Source organism: Anolis sagrei, chromosome 8, assembly GCF_037176765.1.
Source record: "Anolis sagrei isolate rAnoSag1 chromosome 8, rAnoSag1.mat, whole genome shotgun sequence".
Lineage (NCBI taxonomy): Eukaryota > Metazoa > Chordata > Lepidosauria > Squamata > Dactyloidae > Anolis > Anolis sagrei.
Window position 1 is genome coordinate 1,087,501 of NC_090028.1, and position 17,829 is coordinate 1,105,329.

The following is a 17,829-nucleotide window of genomic DNA, read 5'->3' on the forward strand; positions in this document are numbered from 1 at the left end:
CTCAGTGTGTTAGCAGGCCTCAGTATGAGTAGGCCTCAGTGTTAGTTCGCCTCAGTATATAACAGGCTTCAGTCTGAGAGAACCCACAGTGTGAGAAAGACCTCAGTGTGTTAGCAGGCCTCAGTATGAGTAGGCCTCAGTGTTAGTTTGCCTCAGTATACGACAGGCCTCAGTTTGAGAGAACCCACAGTGTGAGAAAGGCCTCAGTGTGTTAGCAGGCCTCAGTATGAGTAGGCCTCAGTGTTAGTTCGCCTCAGTATATAACAGGCTTCAGTCTGAGAGAACCCACAGTATGAGAAAGGCCTCAGTGTGTTAGCAGGCCTCAGTATGAGTAGCCCTCAGTGTTAGTTTGCCTCAGTACATGACAGGCTTCAGTCTGAGAGAACCCACCGTGTGAGAAAGGCCTCAGTGTGTTAGCAGGCCTCAGTACGAGTAGCCCTCAGTGTTAGTTTGCCTCAGTACATGACAGGCTTCAGTCTGAGAGAACCCACCGTGTGAGAAAGGCCTCAGTGTGTTAGCAGGCCTCAGTATGAGTAGCCCTCAGTGTTAGTTTGCCTCAGTACATGACAGGCTTCAGTCTGAGAGAACCCACAGTGTGAGAAAGGCCTCAGTGTGTTAGCAGGCCTCAGTATGAGTAGCCCTCAGTGTTAGTTTGCCTCAGTACATGACAGGCTTCAGTCTGAGAGAACCCACAGTGTGAGAAAGGCCTCGGTGTGTTAGCAGGCCTCAGTATGAGTAGGCCTCAGTGTTAGTTCGCCTCAGTATATGACAGGCTTCAGTCTGAGAGAATCCACAGTGTGAGAAAGGCCTCAGTATGAGTAGGCCTCAGTGTTAGTTCGCCTCAGTATATGACAGGCTTCAGTCAGGCTTACAAAACATTGTCCCTTGTATTCTGCAATGCCCACAGAGGCTCCATGAGGCCAAGCCTGGCAATACAACAATGCAAATCTAAGACATCAAAATACAACAATAAAACATAAGAAAATAAGATAAAATAATACTACTAATAATAATAATCTTTATTTATACCCCGCCAGCATCTCCCCAAAGGGGACTCAGGGCAGCTTCCATGAGGCCAAGCCCAGCAACACAACAATGCAAATATACAACATAAAAATACAACAATAAAATATAAAATAAAGTGCTTCCGAGGGCATTTCATGCAGGGTTTGGTCAATCAAAGGAAGGAGGAGGAGGAGGAGTCAGGTAGGAAGCTCACCTCCATGGTGTAGGTCTTGCCAGCGCCCGTCTGTCCATAGGCGAAAATGCAGACGTTGTAGCCATCGATGCAAGACGTGATCAAGGCCTGCACTTCCCGGAAGACCTTTGGGAGAGACACGTTCCTTTCAGATGCGTTCCTATTCAAAAATGCTTTATTTTGAAGGGATTCTCACCCTAGAGCTAGAATGAAATTGCTAAAGTTCTGGTGGTGAAAATTTCAGAACTCTAACAAAACTTTCAAAATTTCACTATTATTTAATTATTGATGATTTTTATGACAGAACCAATTAGGAATTGCCGTTTATAATGAAATTTTGAAAGTTTTGTTAGAGTTCTGAAATTTTCACCACCAGAACTTTAGCTATTTCATTATTATTTCATTTATAATGAAGTTTTGTTAGAGTTCTGAATTTTTCACCACCAGAACTTTCAAAATGTTATTATTATTTCATTATTGATGATTTTTATGACAGAACCAATTAGGAATGGCCGTTTATAATGAAATTTTGAAAGTTTTGTTAGAGTTCTGAAATTTTCACCACCAGAACTTTAGCAACACTGGAGAAGCAAAGCACCAGCGCCCCATAGTGTTCACCACCAGAACTTTAGTTTTGTAAGTACTTTAGAACCATTTAGAACCATGGATTGCACATGCCTAGTGTGTATATATATCTGTGTGTGTACGTGTGTATATATTTGTGTATTTCTGTGTTTATATGTGTATACGTGTATTGTGTATATGTGGGTGCTTGTGTATATGCATAAGTGTGTGCATATGTGAATGTATGTGTATATGTATACGAGTGTAGGTGTATATGTATGTGTGTATATGTGTTTATGTGTGTGTATATATTTGTGTATATGTCTATATATTTGTGTATTTCTGTGTTTATATGTGTATATGTATATTGTGTATATGTGGGTGCTTGTGTATATGCATATATGTGTGTATATGTGAATGTATGTGTATATGTATATGAGTGTAGGTGTTTTATGAGTATATGAGTGTAGGAGTGTATGTATTTATATGTGTGTATATATTTGCATATATGTGTATATATGTGTGTTTGTGTGTATATATATGTGTGTATATATTTGTGTATTTATGTGTTTATATGTGTACATGTATATTGTGTATATGTGTGTGCTTGTGTATATACATATGTGTGTGTATATATGTGAATGTATGTGTATATGTATATGAGTGTAAGTGTATATGTATGTGTGTATATGTGTTTATGTGTGTTTGTGTATGTGTGTATGTATTTGTGTATTTCTGTGTTTATATGTGTATATGTATATTGTGTATATGTGTGTGCTTGTGTATATCCATATATGTGTGTATATGTTTATGTGTGTATATATTTGCGTTTATGTGTATATATGTGTGTGTGTACATGTGTATATATTTGTGTATTTCTGTGTTTATATGTGCATATACGTGTGTATACGTGTGTGCTTTTGTATATGTATATATGTGTGTATATATGTAAATGTATGTGTATATGTATATGTGTGTAGGTGTATATGTATGTGTGTATATGTGTTTATTTGTGTGTGCGTGTGTCTGGATGTATGTGTGCATGTGTATATGTATATGAATGTATGTATATATGTATATATGGTTTATTTTGGGGGGTTTTAAAGTCTGTTCTGCTGTTTTTTGTGTGTTTTTAGAGGCGATGGACACTCCTTGGACTATTAGGTGTATTGTGTCAAAATGTCATGTCAATCCATCCATGGTTTCTGAGTTACGTTTCTCCCACAAACATTTTATATATATAGATTACTTCTGTTTGTTCTGGATGTGAAACACCATAACAATAGTCTAAGCATTAAATAAAATTGATTGATTGATTGATAGGACAATTGGTCACCAGTAGATAGCCACGCGTCCGCTCCTGCAGCCGCTTGCAAGAGTGGACCCAATCCCAAGGCCGGACTTACGTCTTCTTGTGTCGCTTCCGGGGGGAAGACCTTGTCCAGCTCGAAGGAGACTTCCTTCCCCTTGTGAACGAGGTGGAGGACGGCGTCATCGTCGGGATCAAAGGTCACCGCGTTGGCCGCCTCGGGGCCCTCCCCGTCCTCCCTGCTGATGGGCCGGACGCGGCCAAACACTCGGATGTTGCCTTGAGAGGGAGAAAGAGCAGAACCACGTCAGCCTGGAGATGCCTAGCTCCCAAGGGTTCTGTATCTCCTGTGAGGGGTCCTTGGACATGTGGAATTCTGCCGACCCCTGGATACATTTTTGCAGCCCCAAAAACAAATGTGTCTGATGTGGGTAATGAGGACGGAAACCAGTCCCCTGTTGCTTCTGATGTGGGGGATGCTGGGACTGACTCTGAGGTGCAAGATGGAGACACTTTGGTCAGTGAGTTTCATGCAGACACTGACAGAGAGGCTTCGGTGCAAAGGGCAGATTCTCATGAGAATGTTTCTCCAGATTCCAGTTTGGAAAACAGTCTGACACCTGCTAAAGTTAATGAAGAATCAGATAAGCAGAGTTGGCGGCTGGAGATGAGCCAGAATTGGCAAGAGACCCAATGTTTATGTAGATCCGAAAGAATTCATCAATTAAAGTCAAAAACTGGGGGGAAACGAAACCAGTTTTTGGGATTTAAGGTTTGCCTTTAGAAAATCTTGTCAAATCAGGCATTGTTTGGAAACTCCCAAAGACCCCTACTGCCAGGGTGTTGGGACTCAGCCTGTGATTGAACCTGTGAATGTGTTTCAGTCTCCTGATGTTTCTGTGTCTAATGTGGGTAATGAGGAGGGAAATCAGTCCCTTGTTGATCCTGATGTGGGGGATGCTGGGCCTGACTCTGAGGTGCAAGATGGAGGCACTTTGGTCAGTGAGTTTCATGCAGACACTGACAGAGAGGCTTCAGTGCAAAGAGCAGATTCTCATGAGAATGTTTCTGGGAGGAAGGCTTACTCCCTCCACCTGTGAGCTCTCCAGATTCTAGTTGGAAAACAGTCTGACACCCGCTAAAGTTAATGAGGAGTCAGATAAGCAGAGTTGGCGGCTGGAGATGAGCCAGAATCGACAAGAGGCCCAATGTTTACGTAGATCTGAAAGAATTTGTCAGTTAAGGTCAAAGACTGGAGGGAAACGAAACCAGTTTTTGGGATTTAAGCTTTGCCTTTAGAAAATCTTGTCAGATCAGGCATCGTTTGGAAACCAAAACACAAGCCTCATGGAATTCCTGTTCAAGTGGTCTCGTCTTCATGGTTTTTTTCTAGCCTTTCAACTTGACTAGCAGCGTCTGTTCTGTTCTTGCTTCTTGGTTGATTCCTGTCTGGATTATCAGTGCCTTGGAATATTATTTTATGCTTTTTGAACATTGCTTTTGAATGCTACGTTTGGACTCTGTTTTCTTCTTCCTGCCTTTGAATGTCTTGTTGCTTTTTGGAATCTTATCTGTCTTTACAAGCATTTATTTCTACTGGCTTTTTTGCTAAGCTATAATAAAAAGGATTGTTCCTTCACTCAATGTGTGGTGTGTTTATAGTCAGAGGGGCCATTTCCTGTTCAGAAATAATAACAAGAAGGATCACAGCAACATTGGTACCGCGAAGCAAAGAGTGCAGCGAGGGGCAGACCTTTCAGCCGCACCAGTTCGTTGTGGCACTTCTTCCGGAGCTGGAGCTCCCGGCGGTATTTCCGCAGCAGCTCCTGGTTTGTGCTGTTCACCTCTTCGATGGCTTGCCCAATCTGCAAGAGAGAAGGCAAAAAGGGTGAGAGGCGGGCGGAGACACAAACCCTGCATTCCCACCAACGCACTGCGACAGTTGCAGGACCGACCTCGGCCTTGGCACTCTGCAGCGCTTCCTGGAGCAAGACGGGGAAATCCCGGACCTGCCGCTTCAGGCTGTTGTAGTCACTGGTCAGCGTCCGGAGCGCCGGCTGGAGCGTCAGCAGGTTTGTCCGCACCCCTGGCGAGGAACAGAAGCAGAGAAGAATTCTCAGAAGGGACACACTCCTGTGGACACTCACCTCCTCTCCTTCCACAGGAGCCCCAAAAGCACATCTGCGGAAGGCGAGGTCCCGGACCGAAATGGGCAGCAGCCTCGTGGGAAGCTCCTCACCAGCCAGGTTCTCGTGGACGGCTTTCATTTCTACTTGGGCGCGTGAAAAGGCCTCCTCGATGGCCCGGTTCTTGTCCTCCTCCATGTTCTGCATCTCCTCCAGCATCTGTTCGTGGGCCCGCTCCAGCTCAGACTCGTACATCTTCACCTAGACGAGAAGTCACAGGAGGAAGCCAGTTGGTGATCCTTACGTTGAAAGGAGTCATTCTGCTCCAGAAACTTCGTTGTTTTTGTGGCTGCCACAAACTATGTGGAATGGGTTGAGACTCAATGATGAGATATTCATCCGAAAACAATTGCAAAATGTGCTGCAGGATGTCCTTCCCGCAACGACAAAGTTTTAATAATAATACTTTATTTATACCCCGCTACCATCTCCCCAAGGGATTCGGAGCAGCTTACATGAGGCCAAGCCCAGCAACACATCAAGTTTTTGCAGTTTGATAAACTTTCCCCATGTTTTGATGATAGAGCCAATTAAGAAATGACGTTGATAAGCCAGGAAGACAAATTGGGTAGTGTTATTTAGAGTTATTTACTAAAATAATATTATCTTGGGTTGCTGTGAGTATTTCGGGCTGTATGGCCTTGTCCCAGTAGCACTCTCTCCTAACATTTTGCCTGCATCTCTGGTTAATGGCATTTCAGAGGTTCTGCTGGCAGTGAAGCTAATAGAATGTTGTGAACTTCTGAAGATGCCCTTAGCCACAGATGCAGGTGAAACATCAGGAGAGAATGCAGCTGGAACATGGTTATACAGCCCGAAAAACTCACAGCAACCCAGTAATTTGAGTCATGAAAGCCTTTGACAATTATATCTTACTCTACATTGCAAGACTTCAGAGCTGGGGTCCAAGGGGTGGCATCACTTTACACAACTGAGGATCATCTGGAAGTGTTTTGGGCAGAGGACATGACCTTCCCCCCAGAAGGGCTTCTGCCCAGGCTCTTTTAGCTGAGTTGACCTCTGCCGCTGCCCATTTGCTGCCCTCCCACCCTCCATCCGTCCATCGTCCGGCTTGTTACCTGCTGCCGGAGCTGAGTGGCCGCCTTCTGGGAGTTCTGCAGCTGCTGCTCCATCTCCTTCAGCACCTGGCGCTGCATCCCCACCTGGTCCTGCAGGTACTGGTTCCGGGACTGGGTCTCGCACAGGGCCTGCTTGGTCTTGGAGGACTCCACTTCCATGGTGCGGATGACGTACTGAGAGGGAGGAAGCTCAGGTCACTCCTGCAACCGGCCCTGTGCTAAATCCATAGTTTCAAATAATTCTTGATCTCTTAACCTTCTCGTTGGAAAAAACTCCCTTTAGCACCAAATCCACGTTCACTTGAAGTGGTATTTTAAATACCTGTACTTACTCAAGTCTAATGCGCCATCAAATCTAATGCGCACCTCAATTTTCAAAACCCTGAAACGCTAAAAAGTATTTACCATATTACGCAACTCTAATGTGCATCCTAATTTTGGGAAGGTACTATGGTCAAAAAGAGATGTGCGTTAGAATCGGGTAAATACAGTAGTTGTTGTCAGTGTGTAATTCATGTATGATGTGTGTTTAAATGTAATTTTATGTGATTGTAATAGAATTGTATTGCCAGGATGTAGTTTGACACAGAAGAGTTAAACAGCAAAGTAACGAGCTGTGAGAATGTGACCCTGAGTTCTTGCTCTGTGAAAGATTAGGGAGTGCCAGAGATGAACTTCCTTCCAGCTGCAGTTTGTATTCGTTCCAATCTCTTTCGGTTTGTGTTCTTCACGTCTGTCCGCTGATGGTGTACGTTGTCTATTTCGAGCTGCTTAAGTAAAGCTGAAAAACTGCTTTTACCGGAGACTCCAGAGTCCATTATTCTGAGCTTCTGCGATACTCTGCTACACGCCAACAGTTTTGATATTATTATTATTATTATTATTATTATGGAGCCCCCAGTGGTACAGTGGGTTAAACCCCTGTGCTGGCAGGACAGGTCGCAGGTTCAAATCTGGGGAGAGCTCCCTCTGTCAGCTCCAGCTCCCCATGCGGGGACATGAGAGAAGCCTCCCAAAAAGGATGGTAAAACATCAAAAACATCCAGGCGTCCCCTGGGCAACGTCCTTGCAGACGGCCAATTCTGTCACACCAGAATAATAATAATAATAATAATAATAATAATAATTTTTTTTTCCATGTCAGGAGCAACTTGAGAAACTGCAAGTCGCTCCTGACATGGAAAAATTATTATTATTATTATTATTATCATCATCATCATCATCATTATTCAAAGCAAAACTAATTATTATTATTCAAAGCAAAATTATTATTATTATTATTATTAATAATAATAATAATAACAATAATATTTTTCCATGTCAGGAGCGACTTGAGAAACTGCAAGTCGCTTCTGACATGGAAAAAAATATTATTGTTATTATTATTATTATTATTATTATTATTATCATTATTATTCAAAGCAAAACTAATTATTATTATTCAAAGCAAAATTATTATTATTATTATTATTATTATTAATAATAATAATAATATTTTTCCATGTCAGGAGCGACTTGAGAAACTGCTAGTCACTCCTGACATGGAAAAAATATTATTATTATTATTATTATTATTATTATTATTATTATTGACTATATTTACATATCGCCCCTCTCAGCCCGCTGGACAGGAAGTGACAGCATGGAGTTGGAAAAATGGGGAAAAAATGGGACTATGGAAAAGTGGAATAGTTACCTTTATGATCAAGGACAATCTAACTCAGGATACTATGCGAGAAATCAAAGATAAATGGATAGTTTATACGGAATGGGTAAAAAGTGGTGGATCCAATTCAAATATTATTATTTTTATGATGTTGATTGATATCCTGCTTCTTCTCTCCACGAGGAGACTCAAAACAGCTGACATTGGATAGAGCTTCGGCCGGTACCTTTGTCGCCAGACTTTTAACTCCATGTTTGGATCTCCACTTGGATTGTTTATTTATTCATTTACTACATTTATATACTGTTTTTCTCCTCCTGAGGGAACTCAAAGCAGTTTCCAACATAATAAAGGCAAAAATGCAATGCCATACATAAATGTGAAAACCAAAACATAATAGCTGGACAATAACATATGTTACAGTAAGTCGTAAAAGGACTTAGTGTATGTGTGTGTGTGTGTGTTAAAGGAAACCTTATACTGCTGACTACTGTGTGCAGCTGCAAATGTAGGTGTATGACTGTAGGATCTAGATGGCAATATTAAATGACCACTCACAAGCCGGTTTTGCTTTGAAATGCATGTATTGCTTGTATCTGCAGCAAAGAAAGACACTACTGACTTTTTTTCCCACCACCACTTCCTTTTATACATCTTTCCTGCCCATCTCTCCCCCCCCCCCCCCCTTCTCAGTTTCTTTATTAGAGCTTGTTGCTTCACAAGTTCCAATACAAGGCTTCCAGCACCTTCTGCTGGCTTCAAAATGTCACAGAGAGAGAACTGATTCAGTCAGGATGTCACAGAGGGAATTTGTGATGCCTTCATATCGTTAGAAATTGACTCCTGACAGTAGGTCAACTAGTAAGTTTGGACCACATCCGGTGGGGTATAACTGTATAGTTTTTAGAATACGGTTCGGCTTTTGCTCTGAAGAGCCTTTGCTCAGGCAGTTTCCTCAACTATTTCTACTGCTCTCTCACTTGGATAAAGATGAAGAAGCCTTATTCTGTATTGCTTACAAAGACTACGTAAATTTGTTGCACTGTTTGTAGTATTGCAAGTTTATGTTTTAACTGATAAGAGTAAAGTTTTTCTGTCCTTTTCCCTCTTGTTATTGTGTCTTCTGTACTGGACGACTGAAATACGCTTGGCGCAACAACATACAACTATAAATTAATAAGATATGAACATCAAAACATCAATAATATAATAACATTTATATTAAAACCCACCCGTAAACAACAGTTAACAACAGTTATAAGACATTGGAAAGCTTCTGTGTTATTGACCCTTTGAAACAGACTCTTGACTATCCTCTGTCTAGATGACTTGTTATGCATAATCCTAGGCTGTTTCTGACTATGAGTTTAGTGTCTTATGTTCTGCAGTTGATGGTGGGTAGTGATGGAAGGGTTAATGTAAGTATTAGTTCTAAAGGGTTTAGTAATCTGTAAGTAAGGGTTCATGGGTGAAAGCAATTAAGGGTGGAGGTATGCAAGAGATGGGTTGCAGCTGGGTGTTACTGGATTTAAGGAGCTAACCTTGGGACTCATCTTCGGGAGAAAAGTATCTGTTGTCATATTTTGGTGGTGGATGCTGTTGGTTTTCCCCCCAGATCTGTTGGATTTTCGGTATCCTGACCTGTCTCCTGTAATCTTGGAACCCTGGAACCTTGAACCTTTGGATTGGCTTTTGACTTCAGTATAGACTCTTGATCCCTGGAATTTGTTTATTGAACTCTCGGCATTTGACCACTGGACTGGACCCTTTGACTATGGTGTAGCTTTTGCTATCAGTTTTTGTTTATTCCGTGACTGAGTGCTATATTTATGTTTTATATTTTGATTTATTAAAACAAGACAGCAAGTAAATGTTGTTTTAATTAAACTGTTTGATAAAACTGGGAGTTTGGTTCATCTCTACCTAAATAAGGCAGAGCTGTGGCAACGTAACATTTAGAGAGCGTGCCAATGGGTTGGTTTGGACAGCCCACTACCTCCCTTGCCTTACCTTGACCTGCTGGGGCTGGGCCTTCAGGCTGGCGATGGTCTCCTGGCTGTCGCGCAGTCGCCGGCTGAGCCGCTCCTCCTCCTGGGCCTTCTCGGCCAGGGAGTCCTTCAGGCGCAGCTCCACCTCCGCCAGGCGGTTGGTCTTCTGCTCCACCTCCAGGTCCAGCTCCGAGAGGCGACCCTTCAGCTCCTCCGCATCCCGCGTCAGCTGCGCCAGCCTCTCCTGCAGCTTCGCGTTTTCCTGCCAGGAAGAGAAAGGGAAAACACTCATGGGATCCTGGACCTCAAGGAGGAGGACACAATCCAAGCCTTCTCAACAAGAAAGCCATCGAGCCCCTGTTCAAAGACCACCACCCGAGAAGGAGACTGTGCCAGATTCCCAGGAAGCAACCATCTTGTAATGATCACTGCGCACAGCAGCCATATTGAATGACTTGAGGCATCAAATGTAAACAAAGGAAGTTGAAGTGAGTTCAGTCTTCTACAGATCATTGACAGGAAGCTCTACTATTCTTTTGTTCCAGATAGAGGTTATTTTCTGAGCGTAGGGACCCAAAATAAGAAAAGCGAGATGGCAGATAGGGTTAGAATTTAGTACAGAAAAATAAGTCATTAAAATGGAGCCAATCCACCATTTTGTGGATACGGAGATCTGAAAGGAGAAATTCCATATCCGCGGTTTGAAGCGACGTGGATCCGGCATCCCCGGAACACCAGAGAGGCATTCCGGGCAGGCGAGCAGTCTCCTGCGGCCTGGAAAAGTTTCCCTATTGAGTCTGTCACCCTTCAACTTGCCACTTGCCAAACGTTGAGATGCTATCCATTATGTATTCATTGTTAAATTACCTGAAATCTCCTGCATTACTTTCTCCCTGTGGTAATGCTCCTGCTGGTCATCATTCTGTTGCTCTTGACATCATCACTCTCAAACCTTCACTACCAAGCTTTCCGGTTGGTTGCCAATTCGGCCCAGGAGGAGAATTTCAGGCCCCAAGGCCTTCAACCACCCGGCGGTCATTTCCGACCCTGAGCCTGGACCTTGCAAGGCTGGCCTTGATGGAAAACACACCCCATGGTCAGTGACCTCCCCCTGGCAGAGGGGGGCTCCCCTCACCTGGCCGTGTTCACACCCCGCGCATTTCGGGGGCTGCTTCCGGAGCTCCTGCAGCTGCGCCTCGCACATCTTCACCTCCTGCTTCAGGCGCAGGTTCTCTGCCGCCAGGAGGTCTCGGTGCTTCTCCAGGTCTGTACCGCCCTGGGAACAGAGAGGGCAACAAGGAGGTGGTGGTTAGGAGTGCGTGGACAGTTCAGAGGTGTGGGGACTCCAGCTCTCAGAAGCCCCTACTGCCAAGGATTCTGGAAACGAGTCCAAAACACCTGGAAGGCCACAGGTGTAATGCCACTGGAATAGTTGGCATCTCTAGCCAAGTGTGGCATAGCCAGTGCTTGCTCTCCCCCCCCCCCATATATAATATATAATATAGTGTATTTACATTTTACTTGTAAGCCGTTTTGAGTCCCCTTCAGGGTGAGAAGGGCGACATGTAAATGTCGTAAATAAATAAATGTGTGTGTGTGTATGTATATATATATATATACACACACACACACACACATACACATAGAGAGATATATATTAGGGCTGGGCAGTTTCGTTTCGTTAATTCGTAATTCGTTAATAATTCATTAATTTTTCCAATTACAAAACGATAACAAACCATTCTGGAGCATTTTTTTTAAAAAACGAATTTTTAAACACGTTTTGTAAATGCTTCGCATTTCGTTATTGTATTCGTTTCGTTATTGTTCTGAGGTCGTTTCGTTATTATTTCCGCATGTCTGGGGCAAGTTTTTTGTTTAATTAGTGAAAAAAAATTATAATATCACACCAACAGTCAACAACAGAGGGAGAGGGAAGCTTCAGAAGTTTTTGGAGGTTTTTTAGCGTATTTCGCGGTCGCATCCGCCATTAACGAATCGATTCGTTATTGTTTCGGAAATCGATTCGTTAATGTTTTATAATTTTTTTCACATTTACGAAATTTCATAAATATTGAACTTTTTAAAAGGAAAATTTTGTAATTATTTTAAATATTGAAACAACCCCCCCCCCCCCCAAATACAAATCGATTTTAGAAACAAATTTTTCCGTTGTTACCCAGGCCTAATATATATGGCAAGTTCTTTAACTTCTGGAAGCTGAAAGGCAAAAGTAAGGATACAACAATGTCTGCTATAGAACGCCAATATGTTGACGATATCGTAGTCTGTGCTCATTCAGAGGAAGGCTTCAAATGAACTTGAGGCCTAAGACACTGCTCTAGCAGAGCAAAGTAATAGGCATCTTTCAGCAAAAACAATACAACAAATGATTCCAACTGCAGAAGGGATGTTGCCCTGCTAGATGTTGCAGCACTACAACTCCCATCATTCCCAAGCTAGCCAGTTAGGTCCCAAATGGTCATTTTGATATGACACGTGTGTGTGTGTGTGTGTGTACATCATGATGATGATGCCACCAGCCCTCTGTAAAAATTGCCATCGTTATAAGATTGGATGGGATCCTTTGATCTGCCCAGACTTGACTTGACACACAAGGTGCCTTACCCTTGCATCTTTTAATCAGCTCCAAGGGCTCCTAAAACTGTAATTTGCTGAATAATAGTCCCCTCCTTTCATATCTTGATGTCATAGGCATGTTTATAATATCCTCTTGATTGGGCTTAATTGAAAAAGTCAATGCCCTATTTAAACGAGCCGACACACTGTCTCTATTTAGGCGCACACACTGGAGCAGCAAGAGGATTGCCGACAGGGGCGGCTCACCCATTACGCAAAGTAAGCAGTCGCGGTAGAGTTGATGTTGCCCAGGGGCGCTCTTGAGGCACTCTTGGGGGGAAATAGATCTTGACATATGTAAGTTGTAGTTACTGGGATGTATAGTTCACCTACAATCAAAGAGCATTCTGAACTCCACCAAGGATGGAATTGAACCAAATACGGCACACAGAACTCCCACGACAAACAGAAAATATAGATCAGTGATTGGTTGGGGGGGGGGCACCAAAATACTGTTTGCTTACCGTTGAAAATTACCTAGGGCCGCCTCTGCCGCCACGCGTTGCTGTGGCCAACTTTCCCCCTCTCTTTCTCTCCCTCTTTCCCTCCTTCCTTTGTTCCCTCTTTTCCTTCCTTCCCTTTTCTTTTTTCCTTCTCTCCTTCCTTCCTTCTCTGCTTCTTTCCTTCCTTCCTTTGCTTTTTGCTTCCATCCTTCTTTCTCTCTTCCCTTCTTTCCTTCTCTCCTTTCCCGCCTTCCTTCATTCCCTCTTCCTTTCTTCCCTTTTTATTTTTCCTTCTCTCCTTCCTTCCTTCTCTGCTTCTTTCCTTCCTTCCTTCGCTTTTTGCTTCCATCCTTCTTTCTCTCTTTCCTTATTTCCTTCTCTCCCTCTTTCTCTCCTTCCTTCGTTCCCTCTTTTCTTCCTTCCCTTTTCTTTTTTCCTCCTCTCCTTCCTTCCTTCTCTACCTCTTTCCTTCCTTCCTTCGCTTTTTGCTTCCATCCTTCTTTCTCTCCTTATTTCCTTCACTCCCTCTTTCTCTCCTTCCTTCATTTCCTCTTTTCCTTCCTTCCCTTTTCTTTTTTCCTTCTCTCCTTCCTTCCTTCTCTGCTTCTTTCCTTCCTTCCTTCGCTTTTTGCTTCCATCCTTCTTTCTCTCTTTCCTTATTTCCTTCACTCCCTCTTTCTCTCCTTCCTTCATTTCCTCTTTCCTTCGTTCCCTTTTCTTTTTTCCTTCTCTCCTTCCTTCCTTCTCTACTTCTTTCCTTCCTTTGCTTTTTGCTTCCATCCTTTTCTCTCTTTCCTTATTTCCTTCTCTCCCTCTTTCTCTCCTTCCTTCGCTCCCTCTTTTCTTCCTTCCCTTTTTTTCTTTCCTTCTCTCCTTCCTTCCTTCTCTATTTCCTTCTTTCCTCCTTTTCTTTTCCTTCTACTTTCTTCCTTTCCTATCTCTTTTCTTCCTTCCTTCACTCTTTGCCAGGGGCGGCTCAACCCTTACGCAAAGTAAGCCTCCGCGGTAGAGTTAATGTTGCCCAGGGGTGCTCTTGGGGGAAAATAGACCTTGACATATGCGAGTTGTAGTTACTGGGATGTATAGTTCACCTACAGTCAAAGAACATTCTGAACTCCACCAATGATGGAACTGAACCAAATATGGTGCACAGAAAATATATATCAGTAATTGGTTGGGGGGGGGCACCAAAATACTGTTTGCTAACCGTTGAAAATTACCTAAGGCCGAATATCGTTGTGCAGCAACACAGTGTAAGGTGGAGGAGGAGTATCTTCTGAAGATCTCAGACACAGATCCATGACTCATAAGGGAAAAGGAATGTGTTGCCTCCCAATAAAGGAGACGAATTGATCAAGGAACGCCGTCTGTGCCAAGCCAGAGAATTAATTACTCTTTTCTAATGATCCGTTTTCCTCTGTCCTCCCTTTGGCACCGACACCCTTCTGATTGGGGCGATGGCTCTTGTGCATTATGTAAGGCCTCGCTATTGTCATACGAACGTATTGACGATACAGGCAATTGCGTTGAGGTATTATTTCCCGTACTGTCAAACCACAACATACAATGGAGTTAAGGGCTCAGGACCCCCGTGAAAGTGGGGAAAATACTATTTTTGGGTGGGAAAAACACAGCTTTTAAACCTAAAAGAACATTTCTCCAAGTTCTTTGTCGTCGTCATACACAAGAATTTGCCCCGGAGGACTTAAGACATTCTTGAGATGTGCAAAGGCCATTTTGTCCGCATGCCCGACCACCGTCTCCCAAAGCAGTTGCTCTACTCAGAACTCAAGAATGGAAAACGGAATGTTGGTGGGAAGGAAAAGAAATTGATAGACACTGAGAACTGGGAAGCCCTGGCCCTTGAGCACTCCAGTTGGAGGTCAGCTGTGACCAGCAGTGCTGCAGAATTTGAAGAGGCATGAATGGAGGGTGAAAGAGAGAAACGTGCCAAGAGGAAGGCGTGTCAAGCCAACCCTGACCGGGACCCCCTCCCACCTGGAAACCAATGCCCTCACTACGGGAGAACATGCGGGTCAAGAATAGAGCTCCACAGCCACCTACGTTCCCACCGCCAGGACACGACACTTGGAGGACCATCATCCTCAGACTGCGAGGGATTGCCTAAGTAAGTAAGCACTTCATCAGTGTCACAAACAGACAGTGAAGCAACAGCTCCCTTGGTGCTAATATAACTAATTTACGAGGCCATAAAAATCTCCAGCAAGCATGCAAAGAATGAGGAAGTACTTCATCAGTGTCACAAACAGACGGTGAAGCGACAGCTCCCCTGGTGCTAATATAACTGATTTACGAGGCCATAAAAATCTCCAGCAAGGATGTAAAGAATGAGGAAGTACTTCATCAGCGTCACAAACATACGGTGAAGCGACAGCTCCCCTGGTGCTAATATAACTGATTTACGAGGCCATAAAAATCTCCAGCAAGCATGCAAAGAATGAGGAAGTACTTCATCAGCGTCACCAACAGTCGGTGAAGCGACAGCTCCCCTGGTGCTAATATAACTGATTTACGAGGCCATAAAAATCTCCAGCAAGCATGCAAAGAATGAGGAAGTACTTCATCAGCGTCACAAACATACGGTGAAGCGACAGCTCCCCTGGTGCTAATATAACTGATTTACGAGACCATAAAAATCTCCAGCAAGGATGTAAAGAATGAGGAAGTACTTCATTAGTGTCACAAACAGACGGTGAAGCGACAGCTCCCCTGGTGCTAATATAACTGATTTACGAGGCCATAAAAATCTCCAGCAGGCATGCAAAGAATGAGGAAGTACTTCATCAGCGTCACCAACAGTCGGTGAAGTGACAGCTCCCCTGGTGCTAATATAACTGATTTACGAGGCCATAAAAATCTCCAGCAAGCATGTAAAGAATGAGGAAGTACTTCATCAGCGTCACCAACAGTCGGTGAAGTGACAGCTCCCCTGGTGCTAATATAACTGATTTACGAGGCCATAAAAATCTCCAGCAAGCATGCAAAGAATGAGGAAGTACTTCATCAGCGTCACAAACATACGGTGAAGCGACAGCTCCCCTGGTGCTAATATAACTGATTTACGAGACCATAAAAATCTCCAGCAAGGATGTAAAGAATGAGGAAGTACTTCATTAGTGTCACAAACAGACGGTGAAGCGACAGCTCCCCTGGTGCTAATATATCTGATTTACGAGGCCATAAAAATCTCCAGCAGGCATGCAAAGAATGAGGAAGTACTTCATCAGCGTCACCAACAGTCGGTGAAGTGACAGCTCCCCTGGTGCTAATATAACTGATTTACGAGGCCATAAAAATCTCCAGCAAGCATGTAAAGAATGAGGAAGTACTTCATCAGCGTCACCAACAGTCGGTGAAGTGACAGCTCCCCTGGTGCTAATATAACTGATTTACGAGGCCATAAAAATCTCCAGCAAGCATGCAAAGAATGAGGAAGTACTTCATCAGCGTCACAAACGGACGGTGAAGTGACAGCTCCCCTGGTGCTAATATAACTGATTTACGAGGCCATAAAAATCTCCAGCAAGCATGTAAAGAATGAGGAAGTACTTCATCAGCGTCACAAACAGACGGTGAAGCGACAGCTCCTCTGGTGCTAATATAACTGATTTACGAGGCCATAAAAATCTCCAGCAAGCATGCAAAGAATGAGGAAGTACTTCATCAGTGTCACAAATGGACAGTGAAGTGACAGCACACATAACCCCCATGATGCATTTTACGTCCTGGTGCGATTTGGGAGTGGACAGACAACGGGTTATGGGATTTGTAGTACTTTCAGACGGTGAAGCGACAGCTCCCCTGGTGCTAATATAACTGATTTACGAGGCCATAAAAATCTCCAGCAAGGATGTAAAGAATGAGGAAGTACTTCATTAGTGTCACAAACAGACGGTGAAGCGACAGCTCCCCTGGTGCTAATATAACTGATTTACGAGGCCATAAAAATCTCCAGCAAGCATGCAAAGAATGAGGAAGTACTTCATCAGCGTCACCAACAGTCGGTGAAGTGACAGCTCCCCTGGTGCTAATATAACTGATTTACGAGGCCATAAAAATCTCCAGCAAGCATGCAAAGAATGAGGAAGTACTTCATCAGCATCACAAACATACGGTGAAGCGACAGCTCCCCTGGTGCTAATATAACTGATTTACGAGACCATAAAAATCTCCAGCAAGGATGTAAAGAATGAGGAAGTACTTCATTAGTGTCACAAACAGACGGTGAAGCGACAGCTCCCCTGGTGCTAATATAACTGATTTACGAGGCCATAAAAATCTCCAGCAGGCATGCAAAGAATGAGGAAGTACTTCATCAGCGTCACCAACAGTCGGTGAAGTGACAGCTCCCCTGGTGCTAATATAACTGATTTACGAGGCCATAAAAATCTCCAGCAAGCATGTAAAGAATGAGGAAGTACTTCATCAGCGTCACCAACAGTCGGTGAAGTGACAGCTCCCCTGGTGCTAATATAACTGATTTACGAGGCCATAAAAATCTCCAGCAAGCATGCAAAGAATGAGGAAGTACTTCATCAGCGTCACAAACATACGGTGAAGCGACAGCTCCCCTGGTGCTAATATAACTGATTTACGAGGCCATAAAAATCTCCAGCAAGGATGTAAAGAATGAGGAAGTACTTCATTAGTGTCACAAACAGACGGTGAAGCGACAGCTCCCCTGGTGCTAATATAACTGATTTACGAGGCCATAAAAATCTCCAGCAAGCATGCA

General features: G+C 43.5%; 1 protein-coding gene across 2 annotated transcripts in view; it reads right to left on the bottom strand.

Moving 5' to 3' along the window:
* The window catches only part of KIFC3 (kinesin family member C3), a 76,253-nt gene that overhangs the window by 15,437 nt on the left and 42,987 nt on the right, over window positions 1-17,829 (bottom strand). For both annotated transcript variants that reach the window (XM_067470920.1, XM_067470921.1), the window contains exons 5-12: window positions 11,126-11,266; window positions 10,013-10,252; window positions 6,337-6,510; window positions 5,311-5,458; window positions 5,027-5,157; window positions 4,825-4,936; window positions 3,169-3,350; window positions 1,220-1,324 (exon numbers count right to left, since the gene is read on the bottom strand). In XM_067470920.1, the coding sequence (XP_067327021.1) occupies window positions 1,220-1,324; window positions 3,169-3,350; window positions 4,825-4,936; window positions 5,027-5,157; window positions 5,311-5,458; window positions 6,337-6,510; window positions 10,013-10,252; window positions 11,126-11,266 (1,233 nt within the window). The remainder of the gene's footprint in view (window positions 1-1,219; window positions 1,325-3,168; window positions 3,351-4,824; window positions 4,937-5,026; window positions 5,158-5,310; window positions 5,459-6,336; window positions 6,511-10,012; window positions 10,253-11,125; window positions 11,267-17,829) is intronic.